Source organism: Magnolia sinica, chromosome 10 (genome assembly GCF_029962835.1).
Source record: "Magnolia sinica isolate HGM2019 chromosome 10, MsV1, whole genome shotgun sequence".
In the NCBI taxonomy this organism is placed as follows: Eukaryota; Viridiplantae; Streptophyta; class Magnoliopsida; order Magnoliales; family Magnoliaceae; genus Magnolia; species Magnolia sinica.
In genome coordinates this window covers 22,078,678-22,102,238 of record NC_080582.1, presented here as the reverse complement: position 1 = coordinate 22,102,238, position 23,561 = coordinate 22,078,678, and the positions used below count along the sequence as shown (strand labels likewise).

The following is a 23,561-nucleotide window of genomic DNA, read 5'->3' as shown; positions in this document are numbered from 1 at the left end:
GGCAATGCGGAATGTGGGAAATCGTCTTTCAATGCAGCGTCACCCATCCAGATATCATGCCAGAGACGAGTACTGTCACCTTTCCCTATCGCCAATCCTATCCTTTTCAGGACCTCCTTTATGGATAACACCCCTTTCCAAATCGTCGAAGCTCTGTAATTGTATGAGTCCTTGGTCCACCAACTCCCCTCTAACCGCCCATATTTTTTCTTGATTAACGTATTCCAGAGGGTCCCTTCTTTTGTCCCTAGTATCCAGGTCCATTTCCCTAAGAGTGTCCGATTCATATTCTTAAGATCTTTTATACCAGCCCCACCTTCTTGAACATGCTTGCATACATCCTTCTAATCAACCAAATGAAATTTCTTCTTCTCTTCTTTACCATGCCATAGAAAATCTCTTCTTAGCTTTTCTAGCATTGCCAGAATCGAAGTCGGGCACTTGAACATCAACATAAAGTATAAAGGAAGATTCGAAAGAGCTGCCTTAATTAAAGTGATTCGCCCACCTAACAATAGGTATATACATTTCCATCTAGCTAAATACTTCTCGAATCTGTCAATGACCTTGTCCCAAAAGAATTTTGGGGGCTTCCCTATACATAGCGGCAAACCAACATAAGTGGTCGGGAGGCGGCCTACTGAACAATCGAAATACTCTGCCAACCACGTTACCTCTTCTTCCAACATATTCACCCCAAGCATCTTGGACTTTGTCATGTTCACTATTGGGCCCGAAACTGCCTCGAAACACCGAATAGTGGTTCACATATTACTAACTTTTACCTGATCTACTTCGCAAGATAGGAGTGTGTCATCCGCAAACTGAACATGAGATATCGGTTTATCCATTCCTATCACTCTGATACCACTGATAATGCCTTCATCCTGACCTTTGTTCAACATTCTGGATAGGGCTTCACCTACCCTAGGAAAAGGAAAGGGGATAACGGGTCTCCTTGGCGCAACCCGCTTAAGCTTCTAAAAAAACCTTTAGGAGATCCATTCAGAAGAACCGAGAAAAAGGCAGAGCCGACACATTCCCCCATCTACCTTCTCCATCTATCCCCAAAGCCCATCCGCTGTAACATATATTGAAGAAAACCCCAATCTACATGGTCGTATGCCTTTTCTAGGTCAAGCTTGCATAATAGACCTTTTTTCCTGGATCTGTGACTTGAATCCAAGCATTCATTCACTATGAGTGCATTCTCGATGATTTGTCTTCCTGGGATGAATGCATTCTGATTATCAGAGATAATATTTCCTATCACTTCTTTCATTCTTGATGCCAAGACTTTTTCTAGAATTTTATATGGGCCACCGATTAAACTGATTGGTCTAAAGTCTTTTAGCGAGTCCGCACCAGTGTTTCAAATAGCGCCCATAGCGTAGCGGTAGCGTACGCTACGTAGCGTAGCGTGGCCGTAGCGCTACGTAGCGTTCCAAATAGTGTAAATCCCCTGTAGCGTACGCTACACGGGTCGTAGCGTACGCTACAGCTACGTAGCGCGTAGCGTCCGTAGCGTAAGCTACAATGTATATTTTTACTATTTTATTTTTTTATTATTTTTTTCACATTTTCTTTGTTTTTAATGTTGAGGAATGTGACACTTATATTATACTTGATACTTTTAACCTATGGGATTTTTATTTCTTTTCATAATTGTGACTTGTGGTTTCAATTAGACATTATAAATTAAAGTGGTTTGCTTAGAAAGTTGTTGATGTGATAATTATTTGATTTGGCTTATATATGTGGATTGGCTTTTGATAAATCATAACTAATAACTTTTTTGAACATGCTTAGAATTGATAAAATGAATCATCTTTTAGTCATTTTTATAATTTTTTTCTTTTTCTTTTTCACTATTTATTATATTTAACCTACTTTTAAATTAAAAAAATAGAAGTATCGTGTAGCTTACGCTACACGCTACGTATTTACGCTACACGCTATAGAGGGCTGAGCGCTACGCATCACGCTACCGCTATTTAAAACACTGGTCCGCACCTTCGGGATTAGCATCACGAACGTTGCTCCAATGTCTTTTGATAATCTGCCTCCAATGTAGAATTCATTGACAAAATCCATGACATCAATCTATAGGATTTCCCAAAAAGTTTGAAAAAAAAAAAAAAACTATCAAGAATCCGTCTGGTCCCGGGGCCTTATCTCCTCCTAATGCTTCCACTGCCCCTTTCACCTCTTCCATCGAAAAAGAGGCTTCTAGGGCGTTAGCTTCCTCTTCAGAAAGGTTGTCCACCTGGAGCTGATCCAACATTGGTCATCTCCATTCTTCTCCATAGAAGAGACTGCTAAAGTAACGTATAGCTTCCTCCGAAATAATCTGTTGATCCTCTATCCTAGTCTCATTGACAATCAAGCTGCTGATTTTGTTACTTCTTGCTCAAGCACTAGCTATATTGTGGAAAATTTTGATGTTTTTATCTCCTCCTTTGATCCATTTGATCCTCACTCTTTGCCTCCATGATATTTCATCCTCCAACACCCTGGACACATAACTTTGGATTAACTGTAGTCTTTTGTTCGACTTATATGTTGCCATCGTGACTGATTTTGCTTCTTTATCAATAGATTGCAACTCAGCTAGAATATCATCTGTTTCCTTTTCCCTTTTCCTTAGAACCACCTCTTTCCACAACTTTAATTTACCATTCAGAAGCCTCAATTTTTGGGTAAGTCTAAAACGTGCGTATCCTTCCACCTGAAAATCTGTCCACCACTCTCTTATGAGCGGATGAAAGCCTTCCATCTTCAGCCATGACATTTCGAACTTGAATGGCTCCGAACCCAAGTTGTTGTCTTCTACCATGAGAATTAACGGGTTGTGGTCTGATGTTGGTCTGAGGAGGACAGTCTGCGATACCAGAGGGAAGAGTTCCAGCCATTCTGTCGACACCAGAAATCTATCCGAACTTGACATTATTGGATTCGATCTTCCGTTAGACCATGTGAATCTAGATCCAAGAAGGGGAAGATCGACTGATTCTTGATCCTCAATCCAGAGTGAGAAACCGCGCATTCCAGGGGTAACCTTTCTACCATTTGACTTTTCTTCCGCATATCGCACTATGTTGAAATCTCCTCCTATGCACCAGGGACTGTTAAACTTGTCTTGTGGCCTTCAATTCCTCCCAGATGTCTTTTCTCTTTTCTTCTTCAGTTGGGCCATAGATTGAGATGATGAGGCAGTAGAGATCAATAGAGACGTTCTTCAGAATTACCGATATTGAGTATACTCCCTTCCAAGTAGTCTTCAACGACTAGAATGAAGATTTCCAAGCTACCAGAATTCCACCTGAACTGCCTTCAACATCCAAGGCCACCCATTTCGCATTTGTCGCCTTCCAAAGAGTCCCTATTAACTTATCATTAAAATTTTGTGCATTTGTTTCCTGCAGGCAGATCACTTCCGACTTGCTTCTCCCGCAAATATCTATGATTACCCTTCTCTTCTGTTTGGACCCCACTCCTCTCACATTCAATGATAAGATCTTCATATGGGAACATATCTACCCCATGAAACTTGTGGCCCTTTATTGAACAGAGACCCGCCGAGCTTTAAGGGACTGGTTGATTTACTTTGCATCTCATTGATGCTGCCCTTATTTTAGTGGAGTGTTCTAGGAGATCTTGTTCCCGAAAAAGGTCTGTTACGGGTCTCAACACAATGGAACAGTGCTACATAATCTTCTGGATGAACTACAAATGATAGCTCTATGGATCTTCCTACATGGCCCATTGCATCTCTCATCCATTTCTTTTTTTGTATTACATCAACTAGCTTTTCCCTCTGTTCTTCAAAATCAGCCCTTGCGAGTTGATCGGCCTACATTTCTTCTGTCGTTGTTCCGAACCTGAACTGTAGAGGTTCCGCTTCGATCACCCCTTCACCGATTTCTTCCGTGAATACGGATGCCAAAACTTGACCCGACGTTGTATCCCTGGATGACACGAAGCGAGGAGATTGACGTTCTAGAATTTCTGAACATTCTGAGTGCCAAGGGAGATGCTCTATATCATATGCGAGAGAGGCGTTCTCGTCCAACATGAGTGGAAAATCTTCACTTAAGGGGGTATTGGTATCCGCACGTACTGACCCAAACCTACCCTTTGTATTAGGAGGTACTCGCACATGTGGTTTGAGATTCCAGATCATGTCGTCTTGCAACGGACGAGGGAGTATACCAACACGTGTCTCTAGCTCTCTAATATGTGCATTTGACTTGGAGGCCTCCGAGGGACCCAAAAGACCCGATATTGAGACAAAACCCCGGTTCGGATCAACTTTCACATCTGACGAGGGGTCAAGATTCACCCTCGCCAGCATTAAGGGTTCCAAACCGAGTTCGGATGGAATTACTTGATATAGGTTCAGCTCCCGATCCTCTCGTATGCTCTCTCTCTCTCCTCTCCAAAGCAGCCACGTGTGTTGTTGTCTCCGAGAAACTGACGAAAGACGATATTCTTCGGCACGGCCGGGATTCAAAGAGGATACGATCTCCTGTCCTCCGTCTGCATGGACGAAGGAGATTGCAACTAGTTCTCTCTCGATGGGCGCGAGTAAATATCTAGGGAATCGTTGCCACGCGTCGCACTGTTGTACTTGCTACAGTCAGCGACATAATAGCCATCTACAATTTGATAACAGTTGTTGAACGAGGCATTTGGTGCTCCTGCAGTGTATCGTCGCTGTGGTCCTTCCACTGTTAGGGCAGACTTAGCTCCTGCTACTGATGGTGCTATCTCCCTGATATTCCAAAGATCTCACCATCTAGGAGCGGGCTCATCTTTTTCCTCCTTTCGAACTGGTGGACTAAGATACCTATCGTCGACGAATACCTAGATATGTAATGGCGAAACCTCTTTCTTCTTTCGCCTAACCCTGACCCTTATCACCCCCATCTCCTCTCCCTACTTCGTCTTTGGGTCCAGTTCTATTATCTTCCCTAGGCATAAAGCTGCTGATATAAAAAGGTCTTCATACCAAAGTTCCAAAGGAATTGACCAAATTAGCATCCAAATATCCTCCATTCCGAACAGTGAGAACTCGTCCCAGCTAAGTATTTTGCTTACTGGACCATCTTTGTGCAGCACTCCTGCCACAATAAGTAAATCCGAATTAAGTTCTAGACTCAAACGAATCCAGAGCTCATTATATCCAATCGGTTTTATGATGTACTTCTCCGGTGTAATCCTACAACATTCGTCTATCCAGCCTCTAACTTGAGCGATCGATGCTCCTTATTTGGTTATCAATACTAGCGATCCCTGTAACGCTTGTTTTGATCTTTAGAGCATTTCTTGATTTATATGCACCACCATCTCCTTCCCTTCATTTCCTCTTTCCACTCCTCTGGCTGATTCTGTCTCTTTTTCGATTCCCTCCAAATTAGCTTGCCGTTCTTTTAGTCTCGATAGCCCTTTTGATAGCACCTCCTTGAACGAGGGAATATTATGGGGAGATGAAGTACCTTTCTCCTTTTGTGAGTAACGCTCTCTTTTGATGTCAGTTTGAGATAACCTTGTTTTTTTTGCATTTGGGATACTCCTCTATTTTTCCATTTTAACTCAAGGCCGAACCTCGCCCTCTGGACTAGGAGCTTTACTCCTCCGAAACTTTCACCATGTAGCATATGTACCGCCCTTGTTAACTCTTCCTCTGAACTCATCCTCACTAACGCAAAACCCCTATATGTTCCGCTTGCCTTATTCCTTGGTAGCACCACATCTGTCACCGCTCCGGCCCGACCAAACACTCTTGAGAAGTTTACAAGGAGCCATCCTTCTGGGAACCCCTTGATAAACAGCGTTGGGTAGCTTGATACGTCTCTGGTCTTTCTATCATTCTACTTACCTCCCTTTTTTTTGTCTTTGACGTATTTCCAATCTCCAGTTGCCAAGTCGTTCGAGCCATTTGATTTTTCCCTACCTTCCTCGTTGTATATCTGTCCTGATGGGTATCTGACTATGCCTGGCACTTCTCCGACATCAAGATTCATCTCTCCGGCCATGTGCACATAGTGTCCCCAAAAATCAGCTTCTTGACCTGCTGAGAACTAAGCTCAGATTTTAATTTGAACTTCCCCTAATAGTTCTCCTGGATCGCATGTTTGAAAGAACTCTCAGGCAGAGGCAAGCAATCCTTGTAAATATGAAATTTCACCCGATATCAGATTCTCCGCACTTCTTCCAAATAAATAGATGAAATGGGATCTCTTCCGAATAAACAGATGAAATGGGAGTTATTCCTATTTTGGTTCAAAGCATTCACATATTCATATTACTTTACCCATTTCCTTGTTCTCATATTATGTTCAAATACATTTCCACATGTTAATTCTATTTTAACGTTTTTCCTTTGTCATAATAATGTGCATTTTCCATGTTTTTCTTTTTAGCTTTTATTCATTTATCCTAACAATGTCCATTTTCCCATATTTTGCTTCTCTTTTAAGTTTCTAATTCTTAAATAAATATATACACACACACACACACACACACACACACACACACATAACATTTAAAGAATGAAAATCGCTACAAATTTATGTTCCTTTTTCTTTTCTTTTCTTTTTCCTTTTTCTTTTTTATTTCTTTTTTTGGTGGTACTCACCATTTTAAGGAAAACAACCCAAGTCCAACTCCATATTTTCCTCGTCATATTTTGAGGCAGCAGCTAGAAACTCTCAGAGTAAGATCTATTCAGAAATGAGTTTCAATTGCAAGGGAGAAGTCAATATTTAAGTCTATGTTGGAATGAGCTCAAGGCAGCAGAACTAGGAACCAGAAAGGCTTAAGAGTGGAATACTACATCCTCTAGATTTAACCTGTCAACGACACCACCCCATAAGGAACAAGAATCACTGACAAAACTCTTATATTCTCGAAACGGATATAGGAGCCAAGATATTAGCAATATATACTATGAGATGGTGGTTATTTTTCGTCAAGCCATTATTTAGCTAACTAGTGCGAGCGGGAAATAAAGAGTGAAAAAATCAATGACTAACCTAACCAAAAGATTTCTGAAAATGGGCAAGGAAACTAAATCACGCCATTTGAAAGGAAAAAGGAAAAGAATTACCTGAGCTAATCTTAAGAGCTGGATCAATGCTCTCAAAGCATTTGCATCTAAAAGAGGTGTTCCTTCAATTTCTTTAACCTTCAAGCTGTTTGCAATGGCAGAAACAGCACGCCGACCTATTGTAACTCCAACACCTCTATCCATCACTGTCTGCCTGTCTATTCCCAAACTATTCCTTCTACCGCCAAGCCTGTGGCTGCCTCCAAAAAGGCTGCGAGCCTGATAATGGCTCATTGCTCTATCCCTGAGCATTTGGGCCTCTGCCAGTAAAGGTGATGGTAATGCAGATAAAACTGCTTCGGAGGATGTCAAGAGCACCTGAAAAAAAAATTAAAAAAAAAAAAAAAGACATGGTTATGAAGATTCAACTGGGAAAGCTTAAAGTTAAGAGTTTTAAACATAGACATTTGCTAATTCCACATGCACGAAATTTCATCCCCTCGTACGCTCCACAACACATCCTAAGCTGACACTTGTATGGAACATCCAGGTAGAGTCCTGAAGGTGGCCCAACCATGTAATTACCTGAACCAAAAAATCTGGCCAGTCTGCTCATCGGGTGGGCCAGTTTTTAACAGATGAAATTTGAATATGTCCTTTGTAGCTAGTAAACCATGGCTAACAAATGATGGACGAGCCTGATATTTGGGCTGGGGCAGCAACATTGTGGGGCCAACCTGACAGACGTATTGGATCTTGCACACGAAATGTTGGGACATTTTTTGGTGGCATGTACATGAGGTGGGATCTACACATTTGTAGAACTAGCAAAACCCTTAATAAAAAAATACCTCTTCACGCAAATCAGCAGGAAAAGTAGCAATAATAGATGCATTGTCCATATCAACCGGTTGCCCTTCAGCTTGCTGAGACTGCACAGCTCTTTGTGCTCGCTGTTGTGCTAAAACTTCTGCTTGAATATCTGGAGGAAGAGCGGCTAAGAACTCAGGGTCGATGTCTTCTGCAGAAGGAGGTGCATAAGTCGGAGCTGGTACAGATTGAGCTTGTTGAGAAGCTAGTACTTCTGCCCGAAGATCCTCAGGCAGTGCCTCCAAGAAGGTCGGGTCAATAGTATTTGTGCTAGAACCCTCATTATTAATATTGATCTGGTCAGGTTGATTGGCATCTTGAGCAACCTCTGTGCTTTGCAGAGCAGATGGATCGTCTGCAGCATTGTAAGAAACAGGCACAGTGTGTTCAACTGGGTTCCTCACAGTGGGTACACCTTCCATATCAACATCAACACCAACTTCAACTGAAGCAGCACCATCACCTGCATGCAGCATTTCTGCACTGGAACCAACAAGTGCTTGACTACTGGACTGGCTCTCTGTTCCTAACAGAACATCACCAGATGTGCTAAGAGGCCCTGAATCGTGAGCGTTAGCAAACATTTCGGAAACATCTCGACTCGGAGGATCCATGCTGTGTAAATCAGCTGATGTTGTAACAAACTCAGGAATGGTCTCCAACCTTCCTATGTTAGTGATGGGACCCTCTCCAATTTGCATGCTTTCACTCTCATTCGAGATACTGTTTAAACCATCTGGATGTGTTGACATAGGTTCTGCTGCTTGTGGCCCTTCTGCTTCTCTGAGAACAGACTCTGAATTGACACATCCATCAAGGAATGAGATAGGAAGACAAGAGTCACCTTCAACAGTTGGATTCTCTTGAGGATGCACTGAACTGGTTCCTAGATCTTGATGTTGAGCTTCAGTTTGTTGGCTAGCAACATTATCATCTGCATACTGTGGTTGACTGTCGACATTAGATGGTGTAATGTCTGACTGCTGGTTCTCTAGCCTTCCAGGATTTTCTGATTGCCTCTGATTTAGACGATTACTGGAAGGAGTCACGCTGCGCAGCTGGGATATGAACTGTTCTTCTACAGCTTGTGCTATAGCAGCAGCCTGACTGCCTGCTTGTGGCTGACCATCATCAGTCCATCGACCATCACCTGGCCCTCTTCTTCCTGCCAAATGCATAGGATCCATCCCTAGCGAAAAATCAAGTAAGGGTGGGGGTGCACCAACCAAACGATCACCAAAAATAGTAGCTGCTGCATGCTCAGACGGCAGAACAGGAGCATCAAACATATAGAAATGGGTTACATCAAAATTTCCAACTGATAAAGCTTCCAAGTCCCTGGATCCAGTTCCAGCAGAGGACCACATCGAAACGTTTGGATCCCCTGACTGCGATGGCCGCAGGAGTGGATGTTGAAAAGCAGTTCCTTCTAAGCCGGATCGCTCAACAAAATTCCTGTTACCAGTCTGGCGGCGACGCTCACCTAGAGGCCTGCGAAAACCAAATATATCATCCACATTTACCCCTTGAAAGGGCTCTGCTGCAACGTCAATGAGACCACTTGCAGCTCCAGGACGCCCCAAAACTTGTAAATGATCTAAACCATCGAGACCTTCCCTCCATCTCACTTCTATGACACGGTTCTCATGAAAATCATCGTCCTCTTCATCAATCATGTCATCATTATATTCATCTCCCAAACCATTGTCATCATGGTCCTCCACATCAGTATCAGCAAGAGACATCAGAGCAGCACCCTCTTCAGCTATATCCTCGTCCTCATCATCCTCTTCATCATCCTCTTCATCGTCATCCTCACCATCCTCCCCCATATCCTCATCATCTTCATCACCCATGTCATCATCTGTCCTACGCTCAACTCGAAAAGTCATCCCAACATTTGTATTATGCAGCACACCACCTTCATCCATCTCCTCACGCATGAACTCAACCCCATGTTCCATTGGTGGATGAGCAGTCATAGTCTCTTCCATCTCTATTCTCATATCTGGCTCCATAGACTGATTTAGATTTGCATCCCGAACTGTATCATTGTGAGAGGTTCCCTGAAGCTGCTGTTCAGTTCCCACTGCATCTGTGGTCTGATGTTGACTGTTAGCATTTTGATCATGCTCCACAGATTCGCCACCAGCAACTGCATTTGTCTGGTCTTCAGCTCTTCCATTCATACCAGAACGCTTTTTCTTATTAAGCCCCTCTGACTTGAACACTTGCTCATTAGCATTAGCAGCCCTTGTCAAGCTCTCCAAAGCCTTGAGTATAAGATTCACAATTTTTGGAGCATCAGGATGATCCAGATCGATCACCTGAAGAATACTGGTCAAAGATTGAATCATTCCTCCATCTATCATGGTCTTTGCTATATCTGGTGAGCATCCTGGACCAGGTAAGTTGCTTGAAGATGAATTTTTTGACAAAATGGAATTCACCAAGTCAGCAAAAGCCAGAACTTTTTTATTCGGCAATAGAATTCCTTTGGAAGAATTGCTTCCTGAGCTAGAGAATGAAGAGAAGGCTCTTACAATTTCGCTAATCACACGCCTGCGCCCTTCACCAGAACGACCACATAGCACAACCAAAAACCATGAGGCTTTTTCCGACAGCTTGTCTCTCCACTCGACTGAGGCTTCGGCAGTTTTGTCCAGGGACACAGCAGTTTTATCTGAAGATAATGGAAGCAGCTGGTGCAAAACATGGTGCAATATCCCGCCATGTCCAGAGCCATCCAGCTGACAAGATCCCCGAAGTTGACAAGTCTCTGAATCCCGTCTGAGAACAACCCCCACCGCATGTACGTACATGAGAAGAATATCGCTCATCAACTTGAGAACAAAAGTGACTTTTGCCAGTGCTGTGGATCTTTCAGAGAGGCTGTCGTGTTCCATCTTTGTATCATCAACCTTCGATTTACCCTTCTCCTTTGTAGCAGGTTCATCAACTTCCATAGGGGCTAAGGAACTAGTACATTCCTCCTGTTTTCTTGCTGACGGATAGCTCATAACTATTTCCAAAAGCTGGTCTATAACTTGTGTTAGACTGGCAGGAATTCTTTTGTGACCTTTCGTGCATTTGCCAGATCCTTCCTGTAGCTTACTTTCAGGCATCCGTACACACTCATTAGAAGAAACTCCAACTTCAACACCAAAGGCTTTTGATTTCTCCTTCTCTTTATCCTTTTCCTTTGATAAGACAATATTCATCCTTCCACCCGATGTCTCCAACTGACAAACTGCAGCTGCAGCTCTCATGAAAATCACAGGATCTCTTGAGATGACAGGTGCCATTGATGTCAAAAATGTCCTTGGCAAAGGACGACCTGCTTGGCGGCTAAGAGTACCGGACAGGGTTTGTCGTATCTCCAACTCCATAGCAGTTTGTAGGGTTTGAGGATCTTCGAGGAGATGCCGGATGATAGCAGATGCGACGCTGTCAAACCCCAGAAAGAAACAACTCCTTGGAAGACTAAAAAGTGCAGCAAGACCTCCATTTTCAAGGAATTGCATAGCTATAGCATGTGTTTTTGTTAAGCGTGCACATAATTGCAAAACAGCCTGCATAACCATAGCTGGAACATGTTGTTTTATGAACTCACAAGCAATTTCCAGTACCCTGTGACTCTGCTCAAGAGTCAGGTACCCAGTAGACTTCCCCAATATCTTCTCAAATACATTGCCAGTTTCTTTATCATGACCCTGTGAAGTAGATTTACTCTCGGTAACAGATACAGAGAGTGACAAAGAAGCATCCTCTCCAGAAGAGTCGGCTAAAGACCCCGACAGATTTCCTTCAGTGTTTTCGGATGAAACTCTAGGTTTGGACTGCAGCATGTTATCCAGGATAAGAAACAGAGCACTTACGCATTTCGGGGCTGAACCCTCTTCTTTTGAATCAGTTCTCGACTTGAAGTTTGTCAAGATGTCTAGTGCAGCCGAGACGATACCATTCTCCGCAGCGATTTCTCGTGTACTGCTGTCTTCACTAAGAAGCAAAGCCAAGATATGGGAGATTGTACACAGCGCTCCTGTGTCCTTCGAGAAATCCGATGGACAAAGCTTTAGTTGCTGAATAAGATACAAGGCCACTCTCGGACGATCTTCCCCTTTGTTCCGATTGCAAAGTGTCACAAGCAAATCTGTCAATGGGAAGGCCATAGCATCACTACTCTGAAACAGCTTCATAGCTGCAGCAAGAACATCATCAATGGGGGGCGCTTCTGCCTCTCTTTCTTCAGCCATGACATCTCTTGTCTTATCACCACTGTCTTCTTTAGATGTATCTGATGAATTACCCAATGACAAGGCAAGTGCCCGAGCAAGCTCATCATCCTCCTGCACAGGATCTTCGGCATGGCTAAACAACCACTCCATGGCCATCTCCACGCTATTTGTTTCCACGCGCCTCAGAGCTTCCTCAGCCCTGGCTCTACTAAAACCCATCTCAACTATGGTAGCAATAGTAGATTCATCAGGAGGAGGACCCACAAACCGTTGGTTTGTGCTTCCTGTGATACCATTTCTACTCCGCTTTACATCTCCAACACCAGAGTATATATGAGTAACAAGAGAAACCATGGCGGTAATGAAAGTTGGGCTGCAGTTAGGAAACATGGGATGGTTCCATACAGGAAGAATCACATCCAGAACCTGGGACTGCAACATACGAACAAAAACTTCTGGATCCCTTGGTACAGAGAACAGTCCAATCGACAATCCAGCTGCAACGGGCTGAACGAGCAGCTGCGCCTGAGATGAAGAGGTTGGAGACAAAAGAAGGGAAGAATTTACAAAATACTCCAGCATACGACAATAGCTTTGTAATGTATCCAGTAACCACAAACTGTGAGACAACTTATTTCCTTCAACAGTTTTTCCTTGATCGGAACCAGAGGCTGGAATAGAGTAGGGGAGTGTCCAGAGCAACTGACTTGTGGCCTCGAATGTAGTCAGAAGCTCCTTGAATGTTCCATGTACATAGAAGTTGTTCACCAATGCCGTGTTGCATGCACGCCGTCTGCTATCAAAGGTGAGTGCCACCATGTCATCCACAACCTTTCCAAGATACCTGCACTTCACTGACAATGACATTTCAAGGCCAGCAGCTGAGGTAGAATGCCCTGAGTAACTAAGAGCCTCGTGAAAAATTTTGGCAAGGGCAGTTGCAAGGCTCCTGGAAGCAGAACTCAGTGAACCAGAGTCAGCTCTACGACGGTTTGGGGCCGTGAACCCTTTCACGAGAGTGGCATGGAAAGAACGGATGGCAAAAGCAAGTTTATTCAAAATTTCTGAGACGAGAACATCAGGGCTTTTCTTTTTTGCGTCCTGGACCAATGAGGTTTCTGATGCAATTGCAGAACTTTCTGAATCATTGAGTGACACATCCAGCTGTCTGCCAGTCCTCCCACCCCGTGTCCTCGTTAACCCATGCCGGCCATGACGGTGCACACCTTCACCAGAACGTACCACAGACAGGAATTCTTGTTCTCCACTCCAGAGGGACCCAGGACCATTTCTAAGAGAGACCGGATTCATATATCTGACAATTGGAACAAGGTTACCATCATCATCGCTCTCTCTTCCAGTAGCATTAGGAATTACAGCATCTGCTATTCCAGTTTCTTGATCAACCTCCCGCTTTTCACCCACCTTGGAATCACTACATAAAGAAATATGCCAAAGTACTTCTTTGTATGCCTTCCCCAGATCCGTCAAAACATCAGCATCAGCAGAGCTCAATTCAGATAACATGGTAGTTGTCCCCTTCAGCAGAAAATTGGCTAGTGATAGAAGACCTTCGAGACTAGAAAGACATCTCAAGACTTCCGTTTGCTTTGCACCTTCCAATTGAGCAAGCTGAGAACCACCAACTGAAATTAACAAGTCATTTGTCAATTTGAGATGTTCTCTAAGAAACATGCACATGGCCCGAGCCAGAGCAGCAGAATGCTGAGGCGAGAAGTTTTTGAAAGCAACAGAAATACTCTGGCCAACCGATGCTGAAAGAGGCAGTAGCGGCAAAGTAAATAACTGAAGAACAGCTTCAATGCCCTTTTTCTCAATGAATATGCGGCATGTGTCAGCATTCTGGAGAACAGTTTCTAGAAGTCTTGAAGCATTAGTTATGCATTCTGGAAGGAAAGATTCAACATTCACCAACTCAATATTCACAGATGAAGTATCTACCTCAGTTATCTGCTCAGAACTGTCCATTTTGGACGAATCCCCTTCATCGGATGAAACCAAAATCCTCTCCTCAGTGTCAGTTTCCATGGGAACAGCTGTGGAAGGGCCCTGTGGATCTATTGAAGAGGAAGAAGATTCAGCCCCAGATCCAATTTTCGAAATGGTGTTCAAGATCTCAATCAGCATGTCCACTCCAGGACCGCGAAGTGAGGAAGCATGGCGCATCAATTCATCTAATCCACTAGACAAGGTTCCTGGTGTATCCCCGGTAAGAGCACGTAAATACGTTCTGGAAGTGAATATTTTAACAAAGCACCTCAAAGCATTACGATCCTTCACCGCCTGAAGGCCGATGTTGTTCAGGCATAAAGCATCCAAGCATTGTGGAATGCACGTTACTGCTTCTGCAGAGCATAGAACACCACCCATAATAGCATCCAGAAATGCACGAGGCAAATCAGCTGCATCTAGGACGGGAAAACAGGTAGGATCTTTGTGAATAAGATCACTCATGACAATCGCTGCAAGTGAAAACACCCCACCACCAAAGTCTTTTGCTCTTCTGAAGATAATGCACAGGCAATGAGGCAACAAACTCTCTTCTGAACCATAAATGCGGGCAGTAGTGCCCGGGGCATACGTACCAAGTGATATAGCTCGAAGTAATGCTTTCATCAGTAACCTTCGGTGGTAAGAAACTAGTGCTTCGGAATACAGAGGCTGTGTATCTAGCTCATCAGAAGTTCCAATGACTTGCTTGCCCTTACTATCACGATGAGAATCTTCAACTTGTTGCTTGGAACCCTTCTCGACATAGGACACTTCTACCTTCAGGCGGGCAATGGTGTCATCTAAACCCCCCAAGTCTCTGAACAAAGCAGCTGCCGGATTGCTGTAGTCCATGAAAGCTTCCAGAACATGAACTGCGGTGCTGACTGAGTGTAAATGTTGGGGGCTCGTATCTTTAAGAAGTGGAAGAAGAGTAGGTATCAGTCCTGCTTCCCGTAGAGCTGAGCAACCCGAAGATGACGAAACCAAAACAGTCACAAGTGATAAAAGTGCCTCAGCAAAAACAACTGACCATCTTGAGGAACTGCTGGTGATGGAATCTATAGCCTTCTGCATGAGACTGGGTAAGATTCCACGGTGCCCACCAGATGTCACAGCAGTTAATACCGTTGGCTGGCGAGACCTGTCTTGGCAAAGAGCAACCAGTGATAGAATGCCCAAGATGCGTATTTTTTCAGGAACTGCGTCCTCATAGCTTAATAAGGACACCAGTTCATTAATAAACTCAGGCTCGTTGTTGAAGAAAGCAGCCAAGTCATCAGCATCGTTACTAGCTTGAACAAGAACTACAAAGGCATACAATCGTATGCAAATATATTGCTGTCGAGATGCTAAAGAACCAAAAGCCCTTGCAAACCGCAACCTTGTCAAAAGTGAAAACCTTAAACTAGCAGGTACTTTATACTCCATCACTAATTTATTCAGAAGCTCAAGATCATTCTCATCACGAGAATTAATGTTAGGCAAATGAATGACTTGTAACCCTCGAACCAAAGGTTCTGAATCACTGGGCTCCTTCGATGAATCATTAACAGAATAGAACTCGAAATGGAGGGTGCAACCCAAGTCATATGCAACGGAATCACACCCATTCTCCACAGAACATGCGATCAATCCAAGGCCTTCCTCCTTGCCTCCCCAACCTTGCGAAAAAGCAAATAACTTTGAATTAAGAGAAGCATCTCGTATCGAGCACTTCCCAACTGTTTTCTTCAGAAATGCAGCCAAAGTCTGTAGACTAGCCTCAACCACATCAGCATCAGTGGAAGCAAGGAGAGACGAAAGATGCTGCTGCATTGTCACAAGACCAATGATGTAAAAATTGGGAACCTGGTATAGAATATAAGAACTAACACCAGAAAAAGAGAACTCTGTAATGAAATGGAGCATACCTCAAAGGAACTATAGAAGTGCTTATTTGTACAATTCTCCAAGATTATCCTTATAACGCGGAGAATTTGAAGAACTGCCTCCCTAGGGAAGGGAGGATCTGCTTCCAGAAAATTATCCTCAACCTGCAAATCCTTCCTTGGTTTTATGTGCTTCTCAAAGTATGAATCAAAATGATTAAAAAGATCAACCCAGTGATGAAAGTCCCCCTGCAGAATGAAATTTGCTTCTGGTCAAAAAGCATGGCATCCTCTAAAATCACATAAAAATAAGTATAGGATTAAAGAAGTACGGCATCCTCTAAATTACATAAAAAATAATAATAATAAATAATAGGATAAAGGAAATACCTTGTCAAACTCCCATACGAAACCTTTTAGGGGTTCTTCTATATTCTCAAAAGAAGCAGCAGTGACACTGTTGATGAAGGACTTGATTTTTGGAGGCTGAAATGGCAATAATTGAGTAATCATTATTTTTCTAGGTCCCGAATGCAGACATGGTATGCATATACTCATCTCTTTAAACGAAATAAATCTGGATCAAACACAACAGCTGGAGAAAATAATCCAAGGAGCAAACAATCTCCAGAAAGATAGAGAAACTGAATGGAACTCAAAACCAAGTTTTATTAGTTAAGTTTCTCCAAAAATTATAAGTTCAGCAGCATTAACAAATACCAAGTTCTATTAGTAATGGTTCTCCAGAAATCATTAGTTCAGCAGCATTAACCAATCATAAGACATCTAGCTTCCACAAGGCAGGATTATGTGGAATATGTTTTGGAACTGCAAATAACTAGATTAGCAACATTTTTATAGCAGAAGGCAGCCAAATATCATTGCGCCACTCCTTTTCCAAAAAAAATTGCACATGCATATTCATTTCATTCAATGGTTTCGGTAGCTAATGTATGAAATATTACAGCCACGATGATTCCTTTGGGCACATAGGCAGTCAGGCCTAGGTCTGCCACATGGAATATTGCAGGCCCAGGTGATTGCCAAGGGTGGTGTGCTGCTTGCGCAATCTCCTTAGCAGTGGGTGGCAAACCAAGGTAGATATAGCCAAAAGGTTTTATAACCTCTATAAAACATAGAAATGAGTTTAGGGCTTTCATTCTAACCTAAACCCCCAAAATCCCCTCTTTCTTTAACTGATCAAATGGATGAAAATGATAGTAGTTCTATTTTGATATTTTATCTTGCATTGGATGATTCTTTTGAACAATCGAAGAACATAATACAATTTCTTTTCACATGCATTAAGAGCTAAGACTTCCGCTTGTCATGGCTTGGTAAGGACGTGCATCAATTTCAAATCTTGAAGGTTGAATGGTTCATGATCACCATTATATGCTTTGTATAATATTTTAGACTAAAAGCACTTTCCACATCTTAGTTAATAATTAGTTATAACAGTTTGGTTTTATCTTGTTCTTGGTGCATGATTTTAAGGTTTTTAAAGTTTGTATTGTTTTGGTTTTACTGTATTGATTTGTCATAATACTCATTTTTAATGGAATTACTGACATCCAACCTGTTCATAAGTTCAGACAGACATGGATAAATGGAAAACACAAATATCAGCTTCATCCAAAACTTCCGTGGCCCCAAATAAGTTTCCAACGGTAGGCGTTCAATTCCCCCTATTTCATGTGGTGTGGTCCACTTGTGCTTTGGATCCTTCTCATTTTGGGGCTCATTCCCTAAAATGAGATGGTAAATGGATGGACAGCATAGATCGGACACACATCACGGTGGGCACCATAGATTTTTCTCCTCAATATTAGTGCCACAAGCTAATAGTTATCAACGTCATGGGGGGCGCTGGCATGAATTCCTTTGGTAAGTAATTAAAAAAAAAAAAAATTTACAACCATTTACATGTGTAAATGGAAAAACAAACACCCTCTTGAGAACTCGAGAAGCCTAAGGAATTCTTCCATCTCCTCGACCGAGAGATTTCTCCTACAAGGGAGGGACCAAATTCCAAACCCAAGATCCAAGAAGCGGCGGACAACAGAAATGGATCAATCCGTGGCATCGCAGGCCAAGCTGAGGAAGATAGATTGGAGAGGGCGATCAGAAATCCAAGGTCCTCCAAGAATCAGATTCAAGACCCATCACCAAGAGAGAAGAAAAGCCTTCTTGCAATCAAGGGCCCATTTTAGCTATAGCCTTCCACAAATGAGAGACTGTAAAAAAGTTCTTGGTTCGCCACCCTCCATTTTAAGTCCCATATTTACAAGCAATGATCTCTCCACCGGCTGCTTCCCTCCGAGCCAAAGTGCCAAATCCATTTACCAAGAATGGTCGAGTTCAAGGAGGCCAGATCCCAAATACTCACACCACCTACCAAGATTGGCTTGCACACCTCTTCCCAACTAAGGAGGTGAAATTTGCATTTATCGGCACTTCTGCTCCGAAGTAAGTTTCTTATGAGCCTATCCAACCTAGCCAGAACAAATTTAGGGCAACGAAAGGGACAAGAAGTAAACAAGCAATTGGAAAATGCGACTCTAATGAGTGTGTCAGAAGCCCGAGGCAAGAGGATATGCTCTCACCCTTTTTGTTCTCTATCATGCCAGAAGGTTTGAACAAGCTTGTGCATGCAGCATGTAATAAGGGCGTTCTAAATTTCAGTTGCATCCAAGACATTGCCATTTCCTACCTCCATTGTGGGGATACACTATATTGTATTGCAAGGTCACACCTTAGTAACTGCATAAAAGGTATTTAAGATGTTTCGAAGTGGCATCTGGATTGCCATAACAAGTGGGTACTAGTTGGCCGGAGGTGAATGAGCTTACATATCGATTGGGTTGTCCATAATAGAGCGTGCTTTCGGTCAACTTGGGATACTCGGAGTCGGGCAAATTGAGAAAAAGCTAGCCTCATGGAGAAGGATATCTCTCTCCTTCGGAGGTCACATAATTCTCAACAAATCAACACTCTGATCTCCCAATGGATTACCTCTCCCTTTTAACATCCCAGTTAAAGTAGGGAATAAACTTACAAAAAAGACGAGACTTTTTTTTTCTTTTATCTTTTTTCTTTTTGTTTGTGGTTTTGGGGTTGCCATACCACCTCCTAAGATGATAAGGCATTTAAAAGCCTAAATCTAAAGGGGGAGGAGCAAGAGGCGCTTTGGAGAAATTGTAGCTTGCGAATATAGTTCGAAGGAGAGGGATTACGATCCAAGATTAGTAAGAACGGGAAATGGAACATTTGTCAGGAAAGCTATTTCAAAGTTTAGTGAGGATCCAAAGGGGTTGGTTAGAATCTTATTTAAAGGCGTGCAATATAAAGTAGGAAATGATAAATGGGTGTGTTTTCGGGAAGACCCTAGCTTGAGACTCCACCCTTGCTAATAGGTTAAACAAGGCCTTATTCCATAGCCAATCAATATAATCAAAAGAGCATTTGTAAATTAGGTGAGTTCCTCAAGAGAATTTTCCAACATCTCCATATCCGATCTTCTTCATTGTTGGAGGTGGTGTTCTTAACCATCGAAGGCCTTTGTAAAAGTGTGATCTTGAAATCCTCTCCCTTCGGGATGGTGGAAGCTTAAGATTAATAGGAGTAAGGTTAGAAACTAGGATTTTCCGGATAGGGAAGTTCTAAGGAAGAACATGGTTCCATCAGATTCTCTTTCTCAAACCTAGTGTGAATGGGATTGGATCCTCAAACCAGATGGAGGTTGTAGCCATCAGAGTTAGGATAGAGTTTTTTTTTTCCAAGTAGCCAGTCTTTTGACTGTGGATAGGGACTCCCATAACACGTTTTCTTGGGGCTCTGGAAAATGCCCAGAAGCTACCCTGTATTTTAAATGAAGTGTGAATGATTTTCTGCCCCCAATTAATTGGGATACGGCTAAGACGATGATGATGATGAATGATTTTCCACTCTATTGAGGCTTGTATATTTTCATATCCTTGTGAATCCAATTGTAATACCAATTCCTTGGTTAAGGAAGGGGATCCATAGATCTTATCTATGAATATGAGACACATCCATTGCCTTCATCAATCTTCCCTCCTTTTCCCACTCAGGGCTTTGAATAAATTATTTGTTGCCAATAAAAACGTTCTATCCTGGTTCAATGCTTTAAACTTCTACTACATCAACCTAAATCTTATTCAACCAATTATGTCAATAAAGCATACCACCAATTCATGCATGCGCCTGTAGTAAGACAACTTATGGATGTTGAAAGAATTCTTCACTAGTTTAAAGGCATTGTCAGTCATGGATGCTACATTCGCCATGATTCTATTTTTGCAGACAATGTGTATAGTAAATCTAATTCCACCACTGGATAGTGTCTATCTTGGACCTGATCTCTTGGTATGCTTAAATCAACCCAAAATTCCCTGCTTAGTGATAGTGCTTAATACCGATTGTTAGCTTCCTTTGTTGTTGTCAGTCGCTGCTTCACTTAGGCATCTCACTTTCTAAACTGAGCACTCTATTTGCTATAATACTGGCACAGTGGTCAAGATCTTACAACTAACAATTTACGATTTAAGTTGAATCTTAGGCAAAACGATTTGAATCCTGCCTGGGATCCCTTTTTAGATGAATCCTACAATTCTATCATTTAAATCCTATGATTATGGTTCCAATTACACTTGTTCGCTTCTTTTTGAAATTTTATTTAGCTTTCATCAAATTGGTGGGCCTTTAAGAATCTTTTAAAACAGGTCACTTTTTTCTTATATTCTTTATAAAAGATTAAACAACGGATCCTCTCTTCCACCTTAAATTGTGAAGCTTTTCCTTATGATTCTTACTTAACTTGTCAAGACACTAAATTGGTCATCAGCTTATGTGGAATGTTTTTATAGAGGGTTGCAATCATGTTGACTTTTATGTATTGTGTAATGATCATCATCATTTGACATGTCATCCATTTTGACGTTACATGCATCCAGTGTTTGAAATATTGGTATCACACAATGTATCGCACCCTTGGGATACAGATACATATCGGTTATTGCATGGGATATATCATTTGTATCGCGTAATTTATTGCACCTTTTGGGAAACATGGGGAAACATTAGGAAAATGGTTGAATTTTTTAATGAAACTTCAAGGATTATTAAAAAAGACATTAATACACACTTTTAAATCATAACATCTCAAAAAAAAAAAAAAAGTACACATAATAGATTTCCTTTGCATAGGGTCCTAAGTATGCGTTGTTTGTCTGAACAAATGCAACTATATTAAAATATAATGCATAACATTTATAAATGTATGAAGACATGTATGAAATCACATCCAATTCATTCACAAGTAGATGAAATAATAGAAAGTAATATTTAGAGTGATGGGCATCCAAAGGTGGACCCACATGATCGACTTCAAAAGTGCGAATAGTTCGAATAGATAAATAATCACATACACAACATATATGAACCTTCACATGCATCTCTTAACGTCCTTTCCAGCCTATAAATTGAGCTGGTTCACTTATCAGGTGGGGCCTACTTGAAATCAATGGACAAAGAATGGTCTGATACAGTGCAACCTACCTAATATGTTGTCCACTTGAATTTACATCTCTCATTTTCGGGCTCATGGGCTAAAATGATCCAGAAAAATAAATGGGCTTGTTGATAAAACAAACACATCATGGTGGCCCTCACAAAGTAGTGTCCAAAAGCCACCTCGCTACTGGCGTGGGGTCCACCGTAATTTATATATTTTGTCCACATGGTCCACTTGAGCTTTGGATATGCTTCAATTTTGGGCTCAACCCATTAAATGAGCTGGAAAAACGGATGGACGGCATGGATAAACTAAATACATTCACCATGGGCCCAATAGAGTTTACTCGTAAGAGTGTATTGAGTAACTAGTACACAATCCAATTTCAACCAGGTGGGGGTAGCACCCAATCGTGCGTATGACCGAACTGGGATTTAGGTGGGACCTGATTACGGCCCCACCATGATGTATGTGTTGTATCCACACCATCCATCCATTTGGAGATATCATTTTAGATCATAAGCTAAAGAATGAGGCTGATTGACCCACTGCATAAAATAGTGGAGACATTGATGGGTAACGTTGAAACTTGAAACCATTTTTGGGGGGAGGGGGGGGGCGGCGACAAGATGTTAATTTGAGATCCAACCTGTTTATAAGTTTTGGTAGACATGGACAAAGGGAAAGCACATATGTCAGCTTGATCCAAAACTTCTTTGGGGCTTGGAAACTTATGTGGCTCAAGCCCCAAAGAAGTTTTTATTGGTAGGCCTTTAATCCCCACTATATATTTTTTTGCAGGGTCCACTTGAGCTTTGGATTTGCCTTATTCTTTTTCTCATGACCTAAAATGATATCTCTAAATGGATGGACAGAATTGATATATAATACATACATCAAGGTGGGCCCCACTGAAATGGCCACACTGTCCTTTGTGCAATCAGGTTGTACTGAATCCACTCTCCCTTACGTTAAGGAAATCGGATTGCGTATTGAGTTACTCAGTACACTCTTATTGTACTGAGTAAACTCAATTGGGCTCACCTTGAATGTATATGGACTGTCCACGCCGTCCATCCATTTTTCCATCTAATTGAAAGGGTTGATCCCAAAATTGAAGCATATCCAAAGATCAAGTGGATCATACCACAGGAAACAGTGGGTATAATGATTTCCACCGTTGAAACCTTGCTAGGCCCCACAGTGATGTTTATTTGTCATCCAACCTGTTCATGAGATCATAAAAACATGGATGAACGGTAAACAAAAATATAAGCTTGATCCAAAACTTCTATGCCCCTAAGAAATTTTCAACGGTAAACGTTCAAATCAACTGCTTCCTGTGGTATGGTCCATTTGAACATTTTATATGATTCATTTTTGGGCTTAAGCACTAAAATTATCTGGGAAAATGGATGGACGGAGCGGATAAAATAAATAAATCAAGGTGGACCCTACAGAGTGTGTAGTGAGTAAGTCCGCATCCTAAGTTAAGGGGTGTGGATTAGGTGTTACCCTATAATAGCTTAGTGGGTGTTCACCTTAATTAAGGGCCCACCTTGATGATATGATGTATATCTAATCCATCCATTCGTTTTTCCAGCCCATTTTAGGTCATGGTTCCAAACATTAAGCACATCCAAATCTCAGGTGGACCACACCACATGAAACAGTGATTACTGAACGCTCATCATTAAAAATTCCCAAGGCCCACGTAAGACTTGGATTTGCTTACATTTTTGGATAACATCCTTAACTAATCGGAAAGAAATGATGTGCGGCATGGATATAAAACGCACTTATCAAGATGGGCCCCACACGGTAAGGTTAACACCCCCTCGGCTGTAATCCGCGTAACCCTGAGTTAAGAGAGAGAGAGTTCTTCAACTCCCTTCTCCGTTAAAGACGAGACAGAGAGAGAAAGACGAGACAGAGAGAGGGTCCTTCAACTCTCTTCTCCGTTAAATACGGTCGAGAGAATGGTG

General features: G+C 42.1%; 1 protein-coding gene across 2 annotated transcripts in view; it reads right to left on the bottom strand.

Annotated features, from left to right (window-relative positions):
- LOC131258157 (E3 ubiquitin-protein ligase UPL1) overlaps nucleotides 1-23,561 on the bottom strand; it is a 63,834-nt gene that overhangs the window by 19,736 nt on the left and 20,537 nt on the right. The window contains exons 2-5 of one of the 2 annotated variants that reach the window (XM_058259269.1): nucleotides 16,431-16,526; nucleotides 16,083-16,289; nucleotides 7,903-15,981; nucleotides 7,112-7,429 (exon numbers count right to left, since the gene is read on the bottom strand). In XM_058259269.1, coding sequence (XP_058115252.1) covers nucleotides 7,112-7,429; nucleotides 7,903-15,981; nucleotides 16,083-16,289; nucleotides 16,431-16,526 — 8,700 coding nt within the window. The remainder of the gene's footprint in view (nucleotides 1-7,111; nucleotides 7,430-7,902; nucleotides 15,982-16,082; nucleotides 16,290-16,430; nucleotides 16,527-23,561) is intronic. The other variant, XM_058259270.1, reaches the window with a different exon arrangement.